At 41.5% G+C, this 21,609-nt stretch overlaps 1 protein-coding gene across 1 annotated transcript; it reads right to left on the bottom strand.

Annotated features, from left to right (window-relative positions):
• Nucleotides 1–3,277: 3,277 nt before the first annotated feature.
• On the bottom strand, nucleotides 3,278–8,073 carry LOC137295114 (S-adenosylmethionine-dependent methyltransferase Rv2258c-like). Its single transcript, XM_067826426.1, has 5 exons — nucleotides 8,016–8,073; nucleotides 7,652–7,843; nucleotides 6,715–6,908; nucleotides 5,295–5,417; nucleotides 3,278–4,663 (listed from the first exon to the last, which is right to left on the bottom strand). The coding sequence occupies exons 1-5, from the start codon at nucleotides 8,060–8,062 to the stop codon at nucleotides 4,101–4,103; spliced, it is 1,119 nt and encodes a 372-aa protein (XP_067682527.1). The 5' UTR covers nucleotides 8,063–8,073; the 3' UTR covers nucleotides 3,278–4,100.
• Between the last annotated feature and the right edge of the window lie 13,536 nt (nucleotides 8,074–21,609).

The following is a 21,609-nucleotide window of genomic DNA, read 5'->3' as shown; positions in this document are numbered from 1 at the left end:
CCACTAAATGCGCAACGTGTGCGTTTTATACACTGTCTGACACACGCTTTAACTGGCTTTCAAACGCAGTATAGAAATGCATTTTCTAAGGTGAATCGTAAGAGTGGTTGCCATTAGATCATGACCGGACTATGGTGGCATGATGACTACTGTGATATAGAAGAATTGAAGTTCAACAAAATTACACAAACCATCATGTCGGAGATTCAATCTGGACTGGTTACCAGGGGCACCATTAGAATCACGTTTGCATTTTTGGAGAGAGCGTTGGATCGGGTTTCCAACCATGTATAACATGCATAGATATCACAAAGTAAAAGGCTTCCAAAATACAATGGCGCGAGCGACTTCCACCGGAGGCTGGGTGGAAGAAAAGTCTTCCACCGAGACTCCTGTGGAAGAAATTCAGAAGGCCTAAAATCACGGAAACCTTAATTGCTGGGCTATAAATTTGCCAAAAAAGAAACGGAAAAATTCTACGTGACGCGCAAGGGTCCCGCTATCCAATGACGTGCAGGATGCGCGTGTAAGGCGGCGAATGCAGCTCCCAAGGGAGCCGTGCTGCAATAGGTGATACAATCTGGGTGAACTAAGGCTAGATTCCGGAATCTCGCATCTCCATTTCAGTAAGACTGGGATCATTTGTTACTAATGTACAGTCGGAAATAGGAAAAAAACTGTTTTATGCAGTTACTCTGTATCCCTTAAATTTCCACAACTACAAATAGGATAAATGGACATTCAGTGGGATGTGTCCGAGGATATCCAGAAAAACATGTTTAATCGTAAAATCGGGGAACCGTAGTAAAAATACGAATAGCAGCTGTTAAAAGCAATAGATCAGACTGTTGATGGTAGTTTGGTCGCTCAGCCATATATGACGAAGGACCGTCGACTCATGAAATCCATGCTTAGCCTGCGGCCTCAAGGGGCCAAAATTGGTCTTTTTACTACAAATTAGTTGCATCTTTCAATACTACTCTTCATTGGTGTGAACTGGTATCTGCAGTAATTGTTGTTGTACGTAGACAGAGACAAAGTACTACAAACTTAAGCGGGATTGTTTGGTTTGTTTATTGATATTTCGACACAACTAACCAATGCACACAAGCACATACACCCCGCTACATAAGTACATAATCTTATGTTCCATTTCACTGCATAAACAGGACACAGGTATCCCGCTTGGCGCTACCAATGGAACAGGACAGTGTGAGATCAATGTAATGTTACCAATGGAAGATCATTGTAATGTTACCAATGGAAGATCAATGTAATGTTACCAATGGAAGATCATTGTAATGTTACATTGGTAATTATAACATTACATTGATCTCACACTGTCCAGCTTCCCCTGCATTTATGTCCTTCTGCAAATAACAATAACAGTATGTCGATGATATCAGGAAAGAGATATAATAGTCAAATGAGATCAATGCAATGTTCAGCTCGTCACCGATAATGTCAAGTGTGTAACAATGGAATTAAAGATGAGTATCATTTTATCCTTGCATGTAAACACTACAGTACTTCAAGACAGCGTTATGTGCCATGTACGTATCACGACAAGGTAAATACTCACAAATTCAGACAGCTAATGAATTCAAAGTGTAGTCATGTATTGAATAACTTATATAGATATGTTTGTGAAAGCTTAATCTCAAGAGAACAATATGTTTGAAATCTGTAACATATATAAAATATACATGTACATTGTGTGTATTAATGCTTGATATAATCGTTCTTTGTGTTCTTTCATACAAATAAACTACTTGACTTAACTTGACTTCTATTCAAGCAATGTAATGACTTCAATGATTATAACAACTCCAGCGTTAAACTGATGTTATAGGGGAGTCTTATGAACAATGATGTTCTTTCAACGATATGGCTGAAATATTGCCGATGTGACGTTAAATATCAACTCATTTACTTTCATCATGAAAGCAAATGAAGGTAATTGATTTTAAATACGGCTGCCGACTATCTAAACTTAAAATTAATGGTTTTATAGAAATAAAGTTCCAGACACAGCCTCTAAATGCATGTATGTGCAAGTATGTCTTGATGTTTATGGCTTAACTAAAATGTCTTGGAACACAAACTGCAACACAAGGGATAACGATTTTTGTTTTTTAAAAGAAATGAAAATATAAAGGTTGTTGTTGATACAAAGTATGCAAAAAAGCAAAAATATCCCGATTCTACAATTTTGCGATGATAGAATCATTTAGATGATGGTTTGGGGTATACATTAAAAAGTCAAACGTAAAATATCTTGATCATTTTATTCCGATATTCACCAAACATTTAGAAACGGGACGGGATACCTCTACATGTTCCGGCCCAATTACAAACCTCAGATTAACCTTTAAAATCAAAGCTCAAATGAAACCGATTATGAAAACTTTGTCACCCACGCTAAATAATTTGTTTCTTCATAGTTTATACAGCATTTGTATAAAACAACCTATGCTCCTAAATGTAAAGAACAATCTGTCAAACAATGTTTGTCAGTGTATTAAACCTGTTGCAGCCAAGTGAAGGACTGACTGAACACGTACACTGTATATTGTACGATACGATTTCCACCATAGACCTGAAGCCTTTCGATATGTGAAATTAAAGACTGAATGACTGATCCGTATTTCTCCTTTTCGTGACAACAAATCAAACTGATCAAGAGTATGTAAACTTTGTCACGAACATCAAACACAAGCATTTTTTCACAATATTCATCAGCGTTAAAAACTTGTGGCCCCACATGTACAAAACACTGACATATCCAACGGGTTTTAAGGTGAAGTGGATATGAAGATCCAAGGCTTACTTAAATATAAGGCTAAATTTTCTCTTGTCCTACTTGTATTAGAACAGGTTTCAGATTTTGTTGTTTGCAGCGTCACGCTCAGCAGTATTCTAGGTATATGGCCGCAGTCGGTGCATAATCGAGTCTGGACCACACAATCCTGCAATCGAGAGCGTAACGATCTCCGCGCTTTAGATACAACTGTTTAGTATAAGATGGGTATGTGAGGCGTTGTATGTATATATCTTTTTTGTGAAAAGGCGATTAACCTTAGTGTTACATTACCTTAATTAACCTCACGTATAGGATTGCACTTTCTTGGAAGTATTGTGAAACGAGTCTTACAAATATGAGTGTGTGAGATGCTGCATGGGTAAATCTTCCTAGAGGATTACTGGAAGGGCTACATTGGAACGTCCTTTAAATACTCCTTCATCCATGTTGGGTTACCTTTTCTTGGGGGTTTTATGAAATGAGTATTTCAAAGATGAGTATGTGATGTGTCAAACCAACAGCATATCTCCATGGATATAGCACGATTTGTCAAAAGATGTTTTTCTCTCTCTCTCTCTCTTTCTGTGTGTCTCTGTCTCTCTCCCCCCCGCTCCCTCTCTCTTCGTGTGTTTTCTCCGTTTAAACTATCCAAAACAACATTTTGACAACGTCAGTCACATTTCTGTTTTATGTTGCATGCCCCTATTTAAATATTGCTACTTGTTCAATGTCTCTCATTGCTCTCAACCAAAATGTTATGCAGAATGCAATTTAAATATCAATACTGACAGCAACTTTCCATAGCTTTTGGTATGTTAATCGTCATAAATTGATGTGACCTACAGAGTCAGTAGAAAGGATATGTCAACCTTAACGAGTCAAAACCACACTGTGCATGATCCATAAAACAGTACGAAAAAAGGGAACTATATATGAAAGGCAACATTCTTCCAATTAGTAATGTTTTGAAAGGTGAACGTGATTGTCATGGAATGATCCATCAGCGTGTAATAATTGGAAATGTGGGTTGTAATTAGGCATGCAAACTGTGAGGGTCAGTGAGGCAAGACTGTAGAAGCTCAACTACAAGATCTACGAATGAGTATACACCGATGAAGATATAAAATGATGAATAATCTTGGTTCTAAAATGTCCAGTCTCTCCGTTTATAAGGTACAAAATTAATGCTTGATCTGTTTACATGATCATAAAGTATATCCTGATATAACATGCAGCTCTGACATTATCTAAAATGCGTTGCTGGAAGGTGATGAAAACACAACATTGTATACCAGTTCTACTTCTGACAGACAAAGTGGATCTCCTTCTCATCAGTGCGACTGGTTGACTCATTGATGATGGTGAAACCAGCTTTGGCAACCATTTCTCTTGCCAAAGGTGCACCCCATGTTGCCCCAAGAGCTGCAGAGTCAGGCTGTCGGAAGCTCTCCGGGATGCACATAAATGTGCCTGCCGAGTAGTAGAACATAGATGTCCCGTTTGCAATGTTGCCAGCAATTCCTCCCTCTATTCCTATGTCAATCATGCTGTAAATACCCCCTGGTTTCAGACATCGGTAGATCTGGTTTAAGGCTTGTTGTGGATACGTTAGGTCATGAATAACATCGCGAGTTAGTATCCAGTCGAAACTCTCGTTGTACTTTTCAGATATGGTGTCAACATTGTCAGTGCTAAAAGTGATATTCTGAATTCCACGACTATATGCATATGCTCTGGCTTCTTCCAGTGGTTTGCTTGCTACGTCCGAACCAAGGAAGGTGCTGTTCTTGAAACGAGAGGCTAATTTGTTCACCAGGACACCTGTTGCGCAGCCAAATTCTGCAACTTTGATCCCAGATTCTGTAAGTGAAATGAGATATAGTTGTACACACCTTGCGTTTTTTGTTTGCTTTATCATTTTGAAGTAAATCAACTACCAATTGGTTACTCAGTTAAGTGTACCATGTGGGCGATTGGACAGCTACGGGTGATAAAGGAGGGGTCTCAATGAGACGTGGCCTTAAACAAGATTGTAATAATCTTTATGCAATAGATTGTAATCTGTTTAGTATGTAATGGAAACGTTGTACAATAACAAGAAAGCCAGTGTTAACAGCTACCATAAAACCCCCAGCTCTCAGCTGGCCGCCATTAACATGTTAAGGTGTGATTCCTTGACACTAATGCAAGTTAAAAGAGCAGACAAGTTTTTACCTCTATTTCACAGACACGAAAGATGTCGTGTACGTGATCTTAAGATATCTTGATCTACTCGCCAAAATACATTTTACACCTTTTACCGTAATTATACTTTCACTACTATTTCACAGTTCCATTTTTGTTATCGGTTGTATACTTGATAAGGTTTACAAATTTTATTAAGGGTTTGTGAATGAGAAATTTCATAACCTATTGTGTGATTGTGATCCGAAATGATTCTGATGTAGGAATCGTTTCTAGTGCTAAAAATTATTTTATTACGGTTACCCACCTAACCATTGTGCCATCTGAGGAATGGCAGGCAGGATGTCCGTATCCACTATATCTTTCTTGATTGTCACCAGAATCTCTTTTAGTATATCAAACATCTCCGGATTTTCGCTGTAGACCATTCCTGTAAATAGGACATTGTGCCATTAGAAGAACGTATTAATATTTTCCACATTGGATATGCGTGCAAAAACCGTTAAATGCTTTAGTGTGTATGACGGTTGTGCGCAGATTTCTGTGATCAGTGAAAATCTTCAAAAGCTCATTCCATTGTACTGATTTGAATATATCTTGAGGATAATATTCTGAATCCCCATCACGTAGCTGTGGTTGTTGTTGTTGCTGTTCTTGTTAACCGTCAAAGAAAACAACATTCTATCTAACCGAAGAGGGTCTGCAGTCGAGTCTGAGCAAGGCAATGCCTGGAATGATTTTCCAAATACATGTAACAAATCTTTTTTGAAACCTTACATTACCTTTGAATCATATAACTGGCCCAGTTAGTTGCCCCTTACGAGAAGGATGGACAATTGTTCAGCTGTCACACAGCGAATTTCCAAATAAGAAACATATTTCGAAAACAATCATTAGCCCTTGAATCTTGCATCCCTAACTTATGAGTATGAGTTGTAAAACCAATATTGAAATCCTCATGGATTACAACACAAGCGTTGCATAAAGTTGACATCTTATTTTAAAGGCAATACATCACACCACACCTTTCCACAAATAAATAATGCTTATTATATGTAACCAGGCCCCAAATACTTTCGAAAGTTTGTGACACTGTGCCGTTAAAATTGGAGCTGCTGGAATTTGATAGTCATAAAGTTTGCCCGACATCAACTAAAACAGATAAAAACTGGGAGTAATAAGGAAAACAAAGCAAAATTGTGGGAATGAAATCGTGTCATTTGTAATCCGTTTTGTGAATCAGTGTTAGATATTTGTGTTTTCTGTCACTTCATTATTGGACCTATTTATATGTGACTATCAGATTATAATGACGTGGAATTTTGAAAGCATCAGTTCAATATCGATGTTTATGAAAACACAGGCACGATGTTATTGAGTGAATCTTGGTTAATAACGTCTTATGAAGGACATAAAATGACTATTTTGTCATATTGCTCATTTTGAGAATATGGAGGCCGATAACAATAGTTACAAGTATTTCATGAACCTGAATAATAATGGTGATAACTGTATGTCAGTATAGGTTTTATGAACAGGTCTTGCTTGGATTCATCCCAGGATGGACTTTTTTCTAGAGAGAAAGTTCGAATGTAAACTGACACCTAACTTCGTTTCATTCTCCATGTTCTCTCTTCACTGGTTTGCCTAGGAATGGAAATGCACATCATTTTCTACGCATCATATAGATGAAATTCTTCTGACATGTAAATATCCTATAATCTTACCGCCAGGGTTCCGTTGTTGAGCACAGGCCTTAACATTATTATATCTCATACCCAACTGTGGCAGAAGTCTGGAAAATATTGACACTGTCACTAGTGTTTGTTTTTGATCTTCTGGAACATAGAACTTTGTGGACGTGTCGTTCACGTTGATGACTTCCCCGACAGACAGGGCACCCAGGATCTCACGTACATACCTTTCGACAAAAACAGACAACATATATCATTAGAACATGTATTTAGTTCAGTGATACCTAAATCCCATCATATATAAAGTCCTGTTATAGTATAAAATCGATATACCCTTCCCATTTTTTACATAAAAACGTTCTGGTAGTCAGTGGTTTTCATGGTCTTGGTCACCTGAAGGTCGTGAGGAAAACTTTTATAGGGAGAGACCAAGGAATGTTCGGGTCCAATCTGTCATTGTTTCTCTATGAGACCGCTTCTGCAGCACATGTGAAGAAAAATGATCTTATGAGATGGGCAAATTCTATCAATCTGTCTGTCAATGTTGTTTGTCACCGCTTCTTCAGTACATGTGGAAAACGGAAAATGTTTGAGATGGATCCAGCCGAACAATGTGTCTGTCAATGTTGTTGTTAGATTGCCATTGCGTCTTCAAGCGTGTGACAGTGCTATTCAATATGAAACAGTGTTTTGTTTTTGTTGCAGTGAGTTTTTGACTGTTAGACCCAGTAAAGGAGAGTAGTGTGCTTGCTTGACTTTTTTGACCTTTTAAACCGAATATCGACATTGTATCTGTACTGGCACTCTATTTTTCTACCATTGTAATTCATTTGCAGTAATTTGTATTCTTGGTTATATCTTACTTATTTCCATTAACTTTATATTTAACGTATGTCTGTTTTGACTGTTGGTTTCACAAGGACGTATGTTATTGACTGATTGCTGGTTAACACATCGGTTTCCACAATACCTTTCTCGGAGGTTTAGCTTGTCAGCCACTTGCTGTGATGTAAGAGGCTGTTTGGCTTCAATGAGCACGTCCACTACTCCTAAATCCCGCGCCAGTGACAAACATATCATGACACCACTGGCGCCAAATTGGTTCATCATCTTCTTTGAGTAGTCCGACATCTTCTCGAATAGAGGGGTGGTTGTGTTGAATCTGACTGATAGAAGAAATTGTCATATATATCTCATGAGGAATCTTTCTTTAAAAGAGGCCATAAATAAATTCGCTTGATATTATTCATCAAGAGTTGTAGTTGCGTTGAGCTTTACATCACATCGACATTATTCAACCCATATGGTGACAATAGCAAGTTTGCATTTATTACCTTTTGTAAGGGATAAGAGCCAAGGCGCCGGCCTGCACACAAAACATTTATTCACGACGACTGGACAAGACAGAAGACAAGACGAGACTGATGCACACATGTAGCACGGACGCCCCGCTTACAGTAATCTCCTCTGATTGGCTCACCGTGTCACGTGTGATGCACGGGTATCGTACTAGTTAAAGGGACCGTCCGTTTCATGTTTACATCTCACACTTTTAAGTCTATTGTCTAAAAGCAGTTATGTTTCTTTCGAGATTTAGGACCTGTTAGAACTTCAACTGCAACGTTATCACCTATTTCAAAGCTTCTCGATTGTGTATCACACGTATCTTCTGTGACGTTCCTGTTTGGCTTGAATATGTTTCTTTGAACACAGTTCCCACAGACAACTCATGTCTGCTACTTCCTCCCCTACAGAAGAAACACTACTATAGAGACGACATTCGTCACTTGATCTACCAAACGTGGCGAAATTAGGTGATACTCCAGTTGTTCTGTTTGGACACGAATTGTGAGCCAACACGATTTCGGGTAACACTTTGTCCCAATTCTTTTCACTGGTTGCCGCTTTGACCAAGGTTGACCTCAAAGTTCTATGTGCCCTTTCCACTCAGTTTGCTTGAGGACGGGGTATCGGGGTAAAACTGAGCAAAACACCCCAATGATCCATGAAATCCTTACATTCAACGGACGTAGAAGTTAAACCATTATCAATGTGTAGTGTATGTGGCGGTCCAAAGATGGAAAACAGTTTTTCAAGCACATACATTGCTGACGCAGAGGTAGCTGATCGTACGGGAAATGCAAACACCATACGTGTCAGATCATCTAAACATGTTAACACGTACTCAAAACTTTTCGATGATGTAGGGCGTGGTCCTATAAAGTTACAGTGGATAATTGGCCAAGGTACTGAAGCTGTCCGAGTTTCACCAATGGGACTCCGCGGCACAGCATGAGGGCCCTCAATACATGCTGAATAGTGACTGACGCATTCTCGAACTTGTCTCTGTGTAATGGACTTATGAGTCATCCTTGCTAAATTCCATGTACGTATCACACAAAAATGAGCAAGATCATAAGCACGCTTGATAACAGCATATTGTTTGTCTGTTGAAAAGGCAGGTAATTCCTCTGAATCTTCCACTGGAAATCTTGACAGAATGTCACTTGGAATGTTATCTTTCCCAGGTATATATTCGACATCAAAGTGATAATGTGAAAGTTCTAAATATCACTTTGCGCATTTATCAGATTTTAATGACATAATAACTGTCAAAGGCTTATGGTCTGTTTTAATTACAAACTTTCTACCATAAATATGTTCTCTAAACTTCCGGACTGCCCAGATAAGTGCCAAACTTCCCTGTGCACACTGGAATAGTTCTGCTCAGTTTTGACAACTGTTTTGAAGCATAGCAAACAGGATGATCATTCTGCAGAAGTACCCCTGTTAAACCCGATTTACTGACGTCAGTCTGAAAAACAAATGCAGGAGCATTAGGACTAAAGTCAGGGTGTGCTAACACTGGCGCCTTAGTGAGAACAGCCTTAACTCTGTCACTTTCATGCCAAACATACGCATATACTATGCGACTGAGTGGCAACACCAGATCGGAAAAGTTGAGGATGTAGCCAATCCAAGAAACGATCTCACTTGTTCCCATGTACCAGGAACTGGATAATTCCGAGCCGCCTCAATACCTTTCTTACCAGGACCAACTCCACTAGCAGAAATTGAGAAACCAAGATATTCTATTGTATCCATAAAGAAATGACACTTGGACGGTTTTAATGTCAAACCAACAGACGTCATCCGCTCACACACCTTACCTAACACTGACAAATGTTCATCGGTGGTGGACGAATAGAATTTTGAATGTTTAAATATCAATGCCTCATTAGGAGTCATTAAAGGAAGACGTTTGTCAAGCAACTGGTCATTCAAATTTCTCAGGTCCAGTCAAATTCTTAAAGACACTTATCAGCCTTCTTAACCAACACAATTGGTGAAATGATAGTTGATGTATTAGGTTCCACTATACCGTGATCAACCATTGATTTAGTTTGCTCATCAACGGTCTTATCTATATGAGGACCAAACCGCTTGCGACACTGTGTAACCTTACTCAATCTGCATTCGGTTTTAGTGTAAGCTTGAATGTATGGCCATTCACCTTGCCTAAACATGTGAACAATGTATCTGTGTATTCTCTGAGCAGTGCTATTAACTTTTCCCGATGTAAATGATCCATGGGTACTATGTTGAAGTTAGGATCGCTCAACTCGCTCTGTTTCGAAGATGGGGGAGTATTTGAACACACAGAATCCTTACACTCTCGAGCCTCACCAAGAGTCTGACATCTGTACAGCTTCTTACTCACTGGTTCTGGATTCATTACTAACGCTCACAGATTCCTTTAGCTAACAACAGACCTGGCTTCAAACAACCCTGTCTTGATTTCAAAATTCTCATTATGTTCATCATCATCTGTTCACCATCACCCAGTTTCCGAAAAACAGACACTAGCAACACTTTCTGACATCTTGGTTGTATAACAACAGATTCAGTCAAATGTACACTGTTACCAGACTCGATTAAGTTTGGCTTCATTATGTTTAGGTACCAGAGAAGACTTTTGTTATACAAATCCTCAAAGAGGGGATTAAAGACACAGTTATATGCAGCGTTAGATTCGTTAGAGTATAGTTTTGTAGTACGTTGTAAAGCTAATTTTATACGCCGTTGTGTAAGAGATGGTTCGTTTGCCTCGACGTAGAGACTGTCAACAAGAGAAGTTCTAAACGATCCAAGACAAAGGCTTCGACCCTTGTGCTGGACAGAATCGCGAATTTTAAGGCTGCTTTTACAGGCTCCACCATAAACGCTGGAGCCATAATCAAGTTTAGATCGCACAAGTGATCTATATAATTGAAGGAGGGTAGCTTGATCCCCTCCCCACTTTGAAACATTAGAAACAACCTTTAACAAATCGAGTGCTTTCAGGCATTTGGCGTGGAAGGTCAAGCTCGTCGTTAAGTCAGGCTCAGTGACTGGAGCAATTGACAGGGAGTGAACAGATTTGGCCCATGTCAGATCAGTCTGACATGACCCAGATGAAGTTTGACGTGTTGTAGAAGCAACAGCACAATATGTACGTGAAGGTGGAGTATCCTATTGAGAGTTTACGAGTTTTCTTGCTTCTCCAAACGTGATATTTTTTTCGCACATAATCTGAGATTCTCGATTCACTTTGCCAAACAGGACAGAGTTTAGAGGATGCCATATGCTGGCCATCACAATTGATATATTTCATGGCCTTTTGGCAGTCAGGATTCTCATGGTTGTCACCACAACGCTGACAAACGATAGAACGCGTACAAGTCTTAGAACGATGGCCAAACCTTTGGCAATTAAAACACCGAAGTGGACTGGGGACATACACCTCCACTCCGATGTTTACATACCCATCTTTGATAGATTCTGGCAATTTAGAAAGAGCAAATGTGAACAGATATGTATTTGTCGGTTCAACAGTTGAATCCCGATTCTTTCTCATGAAACGTTTCACAGAAGAAACTCCTTGATTTTTTAACTCCGTTGCAATTTCTTGTTCTGACATGTCAGACAAGGAACGGGTCCTGTCCCAACAAACGCCTCTACAGGAGTTAACTGTCCGCTGTTCCGAAACAACAACACCAACATTGGCAAATTTATGGATTGACAACAGGTTTATGGACTGTTGTTTCTTCACACATTCAACGAGAGGGGCACCAGAACGCCTTTGATATGGCAAATGGATTAAGTCTAATAGGAAGATGGTCTTTTGCCTCGATCACCACGAATCGAGCCCAGGAATCAACATTTGGACTACTCGCTCCTTTTTGAACCAGATTGATTGTAAGCCATGGTGAAATAAAATAAAAGACTTAGTACATTCATCAACCCTGCTCCTCACCCACTATGGAATGTCAACAAGGACAGTGTTAAATTACATCGGATATCCAAGATGTAAACACCAAGGATGCAAGATTGATATGCTCCAGCAAGGATGACACGAATGCCTATATTTGTTTACTAAGTGTACTATCAGGCTGGTTCTGCCCATAACAGTAACATACAGTATTCAGCGGTGAAAATCACCAGACTGGCCGTTCACGGGTGCCGACACACCACTACGAAAAGCCTTCTCCAACGACCTAACATTAATACATGACACACACGCACCCGAATCAATGACTGCTTGCGTACTTAGCCTACCAATTTCAGCAGGTTTGGATGGTGAAGTAGAAGGTTGCACAACATTCACTCTCTTACGACAGAATCGTGCAATGTGACCTCTCACACCACTCTGGTAACACTTCCTCTCATCATACGTACGTCTCCCGGAACTCGATGCACCACGTGACCCAAAGGACTGTGACGTAACACCAGAATGTGTACCCACCTGACTAGAGGCTAAGCGTGATCTAGTACGACAATCTTTCTCCTTATGTTTTTTGCAAAATGAATATTTGATACGCAATACTGCAGCATTATCCGAGTTTTTCTGGGACTTAGTATCTAGTAAGCGACGAGTCATATCTACAAGACTGTCAGATTTGTGCAGTTTAGCTTGCTGACAAACAATGACCTGTAAATATTCCTTAACAGATTTGGAATACAGACCATCATTGAAACGCTGAGCACATAGGTATTCCTTATTTGATTTAGCAAATGAAGGATAAACCTCGTCTACTTTTAAAGCCAAACTATGCGCAAATTCATCAATGGTTTCAGAAACCTTTTCTGACAAAGTATGCAAATTTCCCTGCTGCATTTTGTTTACGTTCAACAGTTCTGTCAATTTCTTTTATCAAAACCTTCTTAAAAGTTTCAAAGTCAGATTTTATTTCAAGGGGCCAGAGACCAAACACTCTAGCACAATGACCCGGTGGTAAAACAAGTGCAAGTCCATGAAGTTTTTGTCTTGGACTCCCAAATCCCCAACCTTTTATTTCATAAATATTATCAATATATGCAGAACATGTCATTTGCTTAGGGTCATAAACTGGCATTATAAAACCTCCTCCGAAAGTACACGACTGGTCTGCATTCTGGGAGCCAGCAGCATTCACTCCCTCAGGGACGGACTTGTTAGCCTCATTCACCGTTGAACACTCACCAAAACTGCGATGAAAATAATGAACAAAGTCGGTTTTTCACTCACACGTCAGGTTTCCATCTATTGTACCTTCAGTTTTCTTTACCGCTGCCACCAAATGTAAGGGGTAACAATCAAGGCGCCGGCCGGCACACAAAACATTTATTCATGACGACTGGACAAGACAGAAGACAAGACGAGACTGACGGACGACTCGCTTACAGTAATCTCCTCTGATTGGCTCGCCGTGTCAAGTATGATGCACGGGTATCGCACTAATTAAAGGGTCTCATGTTTACATCTCAGTCCATTGTCCAAAAACAGTTTTGTTTCAAAAGCATATATTTTCATTTTACTACCCTTTTACAGAAACACCAAATATCATGGCACCAAATATGAAAGCCAGCAATTCGTTGTTCTCGTGACAACACTACAATTTATGATACTGGTCAAGTTCCTACAGGTCATTTACAATCAGATGCCAGCTCACACGGGAAAACAGACCGCAACATAGTTTGAGTTCCTTGCAGTCAAAAAGTCCACACAGTCAAGCAAAATATGCTTGGTGGTGAACGCTTCATTGCAAGAGACACACATAGCAGCCCCCTCCACGTCCGTTTTCAACAGATAGTCATGATTAAGACCACCGTGGCCAATGCGACGCCGTCGTAAAGCTACTTCATCACGTCTTGACTGACAACCCAAGTAGCTATAACCAACTGTTGGCTTCAGTTCATGAATCACAGGTTGTAGCTTGATATCAATATCAATGTGGGTGCATATGTTTACTTGTAAATAGGTTTATCGTCGAGAGGAAGCTTGTTAACTTTACATTATGACGTTCACAATGTGACTCAATACTACAGCTTGAATTTAGGGTGAGTATATCAAGTTATCGAGACTCTGAAATTCTGTCCACCCAACTAAAGGAATATATGTGGAAAATGGTATTAATGCTTAAATCTGTTAATCCTAATTTGGCAATGAACGACACAGTAATGAAATCTTTCGTTTCATTACAGAATCTTATCTCCAGAGTGGTCCAGAAAATAATATATACACTCCAAATTGATATTTTAGGTTTAACAGAAAAAAGTAAATCAACTGTAAGTATGATGAAAAGTTAATGCTATGTGACTGAAAATAACATCATAGTACCAGGTCATTCTCGTTCTAATCAATGTTTTATCATAACAGAAAAATTGACAAACACATGCCTGGAAGTAGGAGACAGACGAAAAGGCGTACATGTATAGCTACTAAATTAACAATGTCAGTATGAGGTGTGGACATCATTTGCGTCGATAAAAACGAGACAGCAGCAGAATGTGCAAAGACCAGATGACAAAAAACAGTCAGGGCGATGTTGTTCTCAATGTCAACGAAACATGATCCCAGTTACTAACATTGAATACATACGCGCGTGAGTATCTTGTTCATCATACACACACACACACACACACACACACACACACACACACACACACACACACACACACACACACACACAAAACGTTCAAGTTGAATACGGCATGCATTGCCACGCAAATTATGATTCGCTGTTTCAAAGTCCAGTCGCGAACACGCATAATGTATGTGTGACAGAGCAATTTCTTGAAACAAGAAAAATGGGACGTATTACAGAGTTGACCTGACACCAAAGGGCCATCATATAGAAATGAGAGCAGATCTATATTCCAAACATCGACTCAATAATAATGTGCGAGCTATGACAACTCGCTTCCATTTAACAACATACTTAAAATCAACTCAAATTGTACAATTCGCACATAGTCACAGCAGCCAGTAAAATATAATGAGTACATACGGTAATGTAATGTAATGTCAAAGTGATTATGTATCAGCTTGACGATTTAAGTACTTGGTTAGAAAAATGATTTGATATAGTAAATTCATTCGAGAAAACCTACTGACACGGAGTCTCAACAGTTTAACTCCGACACTTTCAGATATTAGATATTAGATGCCACTGAGACTTATAGAGAGAGAAGACGTGTTTGAGATATATTCTTGATATAACAGTGCTAAAAAAAAAAGAAACCGAAAATGAAAATCACATATGATACTTGGTAATTTTAACTATAAATTGTATATTTATATACTTATCCTTTCTCACGATTTGCACTTCTCTCTCTTGCTTCGACGCTGAGTGGAACGAATTAGAACTTTCTTGTAGGCCTCTCTTGTCCATATGCCCGTGTTCCCTAGGCTGCTCTCCTTACAGGACGGGTCCCTTAGCCCATGCTCCCCTATCTACCCACGTGACTACCTCAGAGAGATCATTCTTTCTTGGAGCCCACGTCTAAATCTGTGTACTGGGGAGGCTGGGTGGGCATACATCGCGTGAGATAGGATAAGTATATAAATATACAATTTATAGTTAAAATTTCCAAATTTTTAAACTTATCCTATCTCACGATTTGCACTTATCCCACGGTTGGACGGCGGGTAGCAGATTACCCTATGTCTCAAAGCACTGACAGTATTACTGTATAGGCTAATGACAACCGTAGGTAGCAATGAACAAGAGAGGTCGCATCCAACTAGCATAGAACCTATACTAGTGGTGGGTTCTCCTGAACCCCTTGGCTTACTAGTCGCCATCGCTCCCAAGGAGTGGGTACTCCTGAGCAATGTGGTGTTCGGCCGCAACCCTCGCAAATGCAAGGAGACGCAACTAGGCGAGTCATCTCACTTCGTCGCGATTTATCAGAGTACCCCCGTAATTAAAGTCTTATGACTAGTAATCGGGCCCGTACCTGCTTCGAGACAGCCCCCCACCCCCACCCCCCCCCCCACCCCCAGACCCCATCACAAAGAGGGGAAAAGGAAACTGAATCGGAAAGCTCACAAGTAAGACCACAAAGGTGTGCTAAGGAACTTAGGAGCTATGAACGCTACGAAATCCGTAAAGGAAATCGGGAAGGACTCACTACACTGACGTGATTGCTCCGAGGAGTAGAGGTCAGCAAGCGAGATTGTTGAACTCTTCTACATCGAAAAAACAGGATCTAGCTAATGTAGATCCGTATAGACACTAATAGCAATCACCCAATAAATTGAGTAAAGAGTTCAATTCCCAGAAGAATTCAGAACAAAACTCAGAAACAAAGTTCAAAATTTTATTCAGTATGTACACGAGAAAGAAAGCATAAACGCACTCTTCCTCATCTGCGTTGACGGGCCGATGACAGCTGCTGGGCCAAGACAAGGGGTCCGAACTGGTGAAGACCTTGGGCATCAGTGACCGACAAATCCCTCAGATAATGCGAAGAAAACACTGTATCAGAGCGCCAAAAGCAACCCTCCATGATGGACGTCAAGGAACAGTTGCTGTGTAGAGCCATCTGTCCAAGGCACAACATCTGGACCCCAGCTGGCCCCCCGTTCATTATGTCAATGTACTTGTCAAACTCTCGGTTTAAGGAGTCTGGATATTACTGGTCAGTGATAGATCATGGTCCCTGGGCAATACCCGGCATAACTGCAGGCGGTCAACAGGTGACCAGCCGGCCCCCCAACTGAGCATGCACGTGCCGGCCGCTAAAAGTAACCAAATCATTACAGGCAATTACTACCTCGGTAATTAAAGCACATTCTGGCCAGTTGCTTCGCATGAAGAGAAAATCAGTTGGCAACGTTAGTACAGAGTCAATCTCAGACATTACTGTCAGGAGTATTCCAGTTACTGCGGGATCGCCTTTCGCCCAACATTGTCCCCCTACAGACACTGCTATCAACAATTAACTCTATTGCAGACCGTTTATCTTCTACATATCCAACGTTCCAACTTCGATATACAGACGCAACGATGTACTACACAGACGTTGATGTGCATTTGGCCCGTCATAACAATATGTTGTTTGTGACACTACTAATACCAGTAGTCTCGGACACTACGGTCATGAAAGTGTATAGGACGACAACATTTTCCCTACCAACACACGTCAACTCCCCCCATGCTACTATTGTCAGGAATGTGGCCCCATATCTGGCTGTTTCCGTAGACAGTAAAAAGTTTGTCGAGTTTAATAGTCAACAGTTCGAGCGGTGCAACGGTAAATCACATATACACTGTGATATATTGCCCCCCGAGTCCACCTTTTCCTCCCCCACATGTACCTTAGCATTGTTTCTCAATGACATCGATCTTGTCCATGACTTATGTACCTTCCACTTTTTACCTAACGGTACGGTGACTGACATGTTCGAACTACGATCAGGCACGGTTGTCCTCCAAAATGTCCAAAATATTACCTTTATGTGTCCGACCGGCATCAGAACCCATAAGGGATGCAGTTTGTGCACACTACCGCTCTACTGTTCTTGTTCAATCCAAGCAAATAATAAAACCATCCCTCCCCGGCTGAACCATTGCAAAACCCATGATAACACGACCCATCTTCGTTATCCCACTAACATTGGTTTCTTAAGTCATTTCTTCAATTCTGACCAAATTCGTGATTCTATTCCTGCCCTACTAGCACAGGAACCGGTCCAGTATACAACCGCCCCCATCCGCTTGGCGAACGGAACCTTCAACAAACTCATTAAGACGGACAAACAACTCAGTGTCAATTTAAAACACGTGGTCGCCCAAGCCAAGGCCAACCAAATTATATATACCGACCCATCGGACCCACTCTTTATAAAATCACTGGGTGACGACTCCTCGGTATTTGATTGGTCAGACCCATTCGCATATCTGAACTTTGCAGTATGGGGTATGTTAATTGTATTTGGTGGCCTACGTTTCTCAATGAATCGCCGAATCGGTATGCTGCGAGTTCAACTATTGGCTCGAGGCATTACCGCAATAACAGTCACAACCACACCTAACAAGCTAGTGTGGACGCCCTCCACTCCAGCTCCTGTAGTAACAACACCCTCCGTCACTGACCTAGTCAAATCCTACTTCAGACTTGAAGTCGTCATCCTAGTCATTATGTTTATCATGACTACCTCCTTAATAGTATACATATACAAACTGAAGACAACAGTGACATCATCCGTCATATTATGCTTCTCATCAGGGTCCGATTCAATTTGTTTGAACATAGCCACAATAAGCGCCCCACCGCTAGTGCTGTCACTCTCCCACGCTCACTACTCCCCCACGTCAGTAGCCATTCACCGCACCCCCAAGTTGTTGTCCGATCAAGCCACGATCACCTGGCCGGACAGCAACCTGTCTGTAGTGAATATCACATCACAAACTCGAGTTCCACTGCCAACAGTTAAAGCCATTTCGAAACTGAACGCAAAAAGATTAAAACGCATTATGAAGACACGTTATGTCCTGAATCTATGTATAGTACATGCTCATGTCCATTACCCTCTCAAAGCTGTCCGGGGACCCGACCAGTCCACCAACCACCCCAACCAGCCACCACCCCACTACAGCCAAAGACTGTACCCGTCTCTTGGTGGCCAGGCTTAAATGAAACTGGTTAGGCAACACCCCCACCCCCTTCCCTTCACTAAAATAGAATATACCTCCCTTGTTCCTTCCATTCCCCCACCAATCACCCCACCTCCCACCTCCTACCCCACCCCCGTCCTAGATTCGAAATGTATCCCCCGTCACTGAAGTCTGCTAAGAAACACACACCGTACACACCAAGGATGGTCTGTCGCACGTACATCATTGGCTATCACACATTTTACATACACTTTTACATACACATTTATACGTTTATCACTTATTGTCATTGTAGTCTGTACATATGTTATTAGTTTATACTGTCAAAAATGGGTCCACAGTCTATCCTCAAACATTAATGTCCATTTTCTTCAGGCCACTTATAGTATGCCCACCAGTATACTTACTACGTAACCGGATTGTCTAAAACCTGTGTATGTCCATCTTGTAGCATACCTTTCGGTATGTACGACCGTTAATTCTTCTCTATTGTCCATCACTTCAAACTATTGTGTAATAGACTAGGTCATAAACCCCATATATGTCCATTTGTACCAATAATGTTTCATTGATTTTTTTATGTCTATCACCTCATGTGACTTTGTTTTTTACTCATTGTAAACAGTGTATTGACACACATAATGTAAGCTCAGGGTTGGTCACGGTCAATTGCTCTCATTTTCCCCATAAGGACGTGAGGTCACGTCCTTACTATACGACGGGGAAGTGTGTCCAAGGCACAACATCTGGACCCCAGCTGGCCCCCCGTTCATTATGTCAATGTACTTGTCAAACTCTCGGTTTAAGGAGTCTGGATATTACTGGTCAGTGATAGATCATGGTCCCTGGGCAATACCCGGCATAACTGCAGGCGGTCAATAGGTGACCAGCCGGTCCCCCAACTGAGCATGCACGTGCCGGCCGCTAAAAGTAACCAAATCATTACAGGCAATTACTACCTCGGTAATTAAAGCACATTCTGGCCAGTTGCTTCGCATGTTCAACAAAGATAACGAGGGGCCTTAATTACTGACGACCCATCGCTGACCGTGACCCATCACTGACCGGGAGATAAGGGGGAAGAGCTAAAACAAAGACTTAGACTGACCAACCCTGGGTATATATAACGGCTCTAACAATAGAGTCGAGAGGAGAGAGAGAGAGAGGAGCGAGACGCTGTAGCCTACGCGTGTAACTAAGAATAAAGAGTTGTGGACCCGAGACAGACTTGTGTCGTTCATGTACTGGACATCCACGGAGAGACACAGCACCACCACACCTAAATACAACCATCCAATCCACAGTGCGATGCTGGAGGAATAACCTTACATCACTCCGTGCGATACATCGTAGACGCTAACGCACGGGTCTCATGAGGATTGGATGCTGCTGGGGGTGGCAGGCCAGCAAAAGCATACGCCCTCAGTATAGTAGCACGCATCCAAAAAGATAAGGTTGTCCGTGAAACCTCAGCCTTGGATGTAGATGACAGCGGGATGAATAGCCTCTTACCAAGACGACGGCGATCTTGGGAGGCAGCTAGGAAGATCCGTAGAGCTCTGACAGGGCAGAGAGATGAATCTTCCACATCATCAGGCCCAAGAATAGTTGACAAAGAAGGGATAGTAAAACGTCTATCTGGTTGTCCTGGTAACTGGTTTTTTGCGACAAAGTCCCAACGCAATCCCAGAAATACTCTGCCATGCCGTTTTCGTTCAAACTGCACACGATTCACATCAAGTGCATGCAACTCTGAAATACGAGCCGCAGTAGCCAATGCTACTAAAACGAAAGTTTTGAACGTTATCTGTTCAAACTCCTTATCATGTAATGGTTCATAGTCAGTGGACACAAAATGACGGAGGACAACTGACAAATCCCATGCAGGAGGTCTGAACTTCCTGGACTGGTCAGCAAGCATGAACGAGCGAAGCAGAGACTGGAGCTCGGGAGTAGTAGACACCTTTGTTCCAGTAGTTGTGGCAAGAACCGAATTAATGGCAGCCAAATAGGTTGACAATGTAGTACCTTTAAGCTTCCTCGTAGTTCTTAAATGCTGTAGAAATTCTGCAACGACTTGAGGTGATGCAGTGATGGGAGAAATAATTCCCCTAATACCACAATAATGTTCAAATTTCTTCCATTTATTGTCATACAATGATCGAGTTGAAGTCCTGTGTGCAGAATTTATAGCTGCAGCTACTCTCTGAGAGTAACCCTTGGCTCTCAGAGATTTCTGTAAATGCGCCATACGTGCAGATCCAGGGTCTGTGGTGACCTGTGGTACACGTCTGAATGAGGTTGACGAAGTAAGTCGTTGCGGGCGGGTAGCGGTACTGGATTCGGTTCTGCTAATTGCTTTAGATCGACGAACCAACTTCTTGCTGGCCAAAAGGGTCGAACCAAGACCAGACGAATCTTGCTGGTTGTAAGTAACTTCTGAACAACCTTGGGAAGTAGAGCCGGGGGAGGAAACGCGTAGGCGTTCAGTCCCTCCCAAGATATTGCTATCGCATCGTGGTCCCACGCCTGAGGATCCGGAATAGGTGATACGAACCTTGGAAGCTGATGGTTGTATCGAGTGGCGAATAGATCTACTTCTGGTTGAGATATGGGGTAGATCATTGACTGAAATATCAGAGGCAGTAACATCCACTCTGTTGGTGACGGCCGTTTGGGACGAGACAAGGCGTCGGCTATGACATTCCTCACTCCGGGAATGTGTCGGGCTCTTGCCACAATGTGAAGAGAATCGATTAGGTGGTAAGACCGAAACGTCCACCGAAGCAGAGCTGCTGACCCTGTCAAGCCTTGATGGTTGATGTACCATGCCACTGTTGATCCGATTGAATCAGTAGATGGGACGACTGGAGTTCTGCTGCCCAATGTTGAATGGCTAGAATGACCGCACTGAATTCCAACTCGTTGATGTGAAGGGTCTTTTCTGCGGATGACCACTGCCCGGCCACTCGATGATGGAGAAAGTGGGCACCCCAACCCTCGA

This window comes from Haliotis asinina, chromosome 8, assembly GCF_037392515.1.
Source record: "Haliotis asinina isolate JCU_RB_2024 chromosome 8, JCU_Hal_asi_v2, whole genome shotgun sequence".
In the NCBI taxonomy this organism is placed as follows: Eukaryota; Metazoa; Mollusca; class Gastropoda; order Lepetellida; family Haliotidae; genus Haliotis; species Haliotis asinina.
Note: the sequence above shows the minus strand (reverse complement) of the source record. Positions and strands in the feature narration are given on the sequence as shown.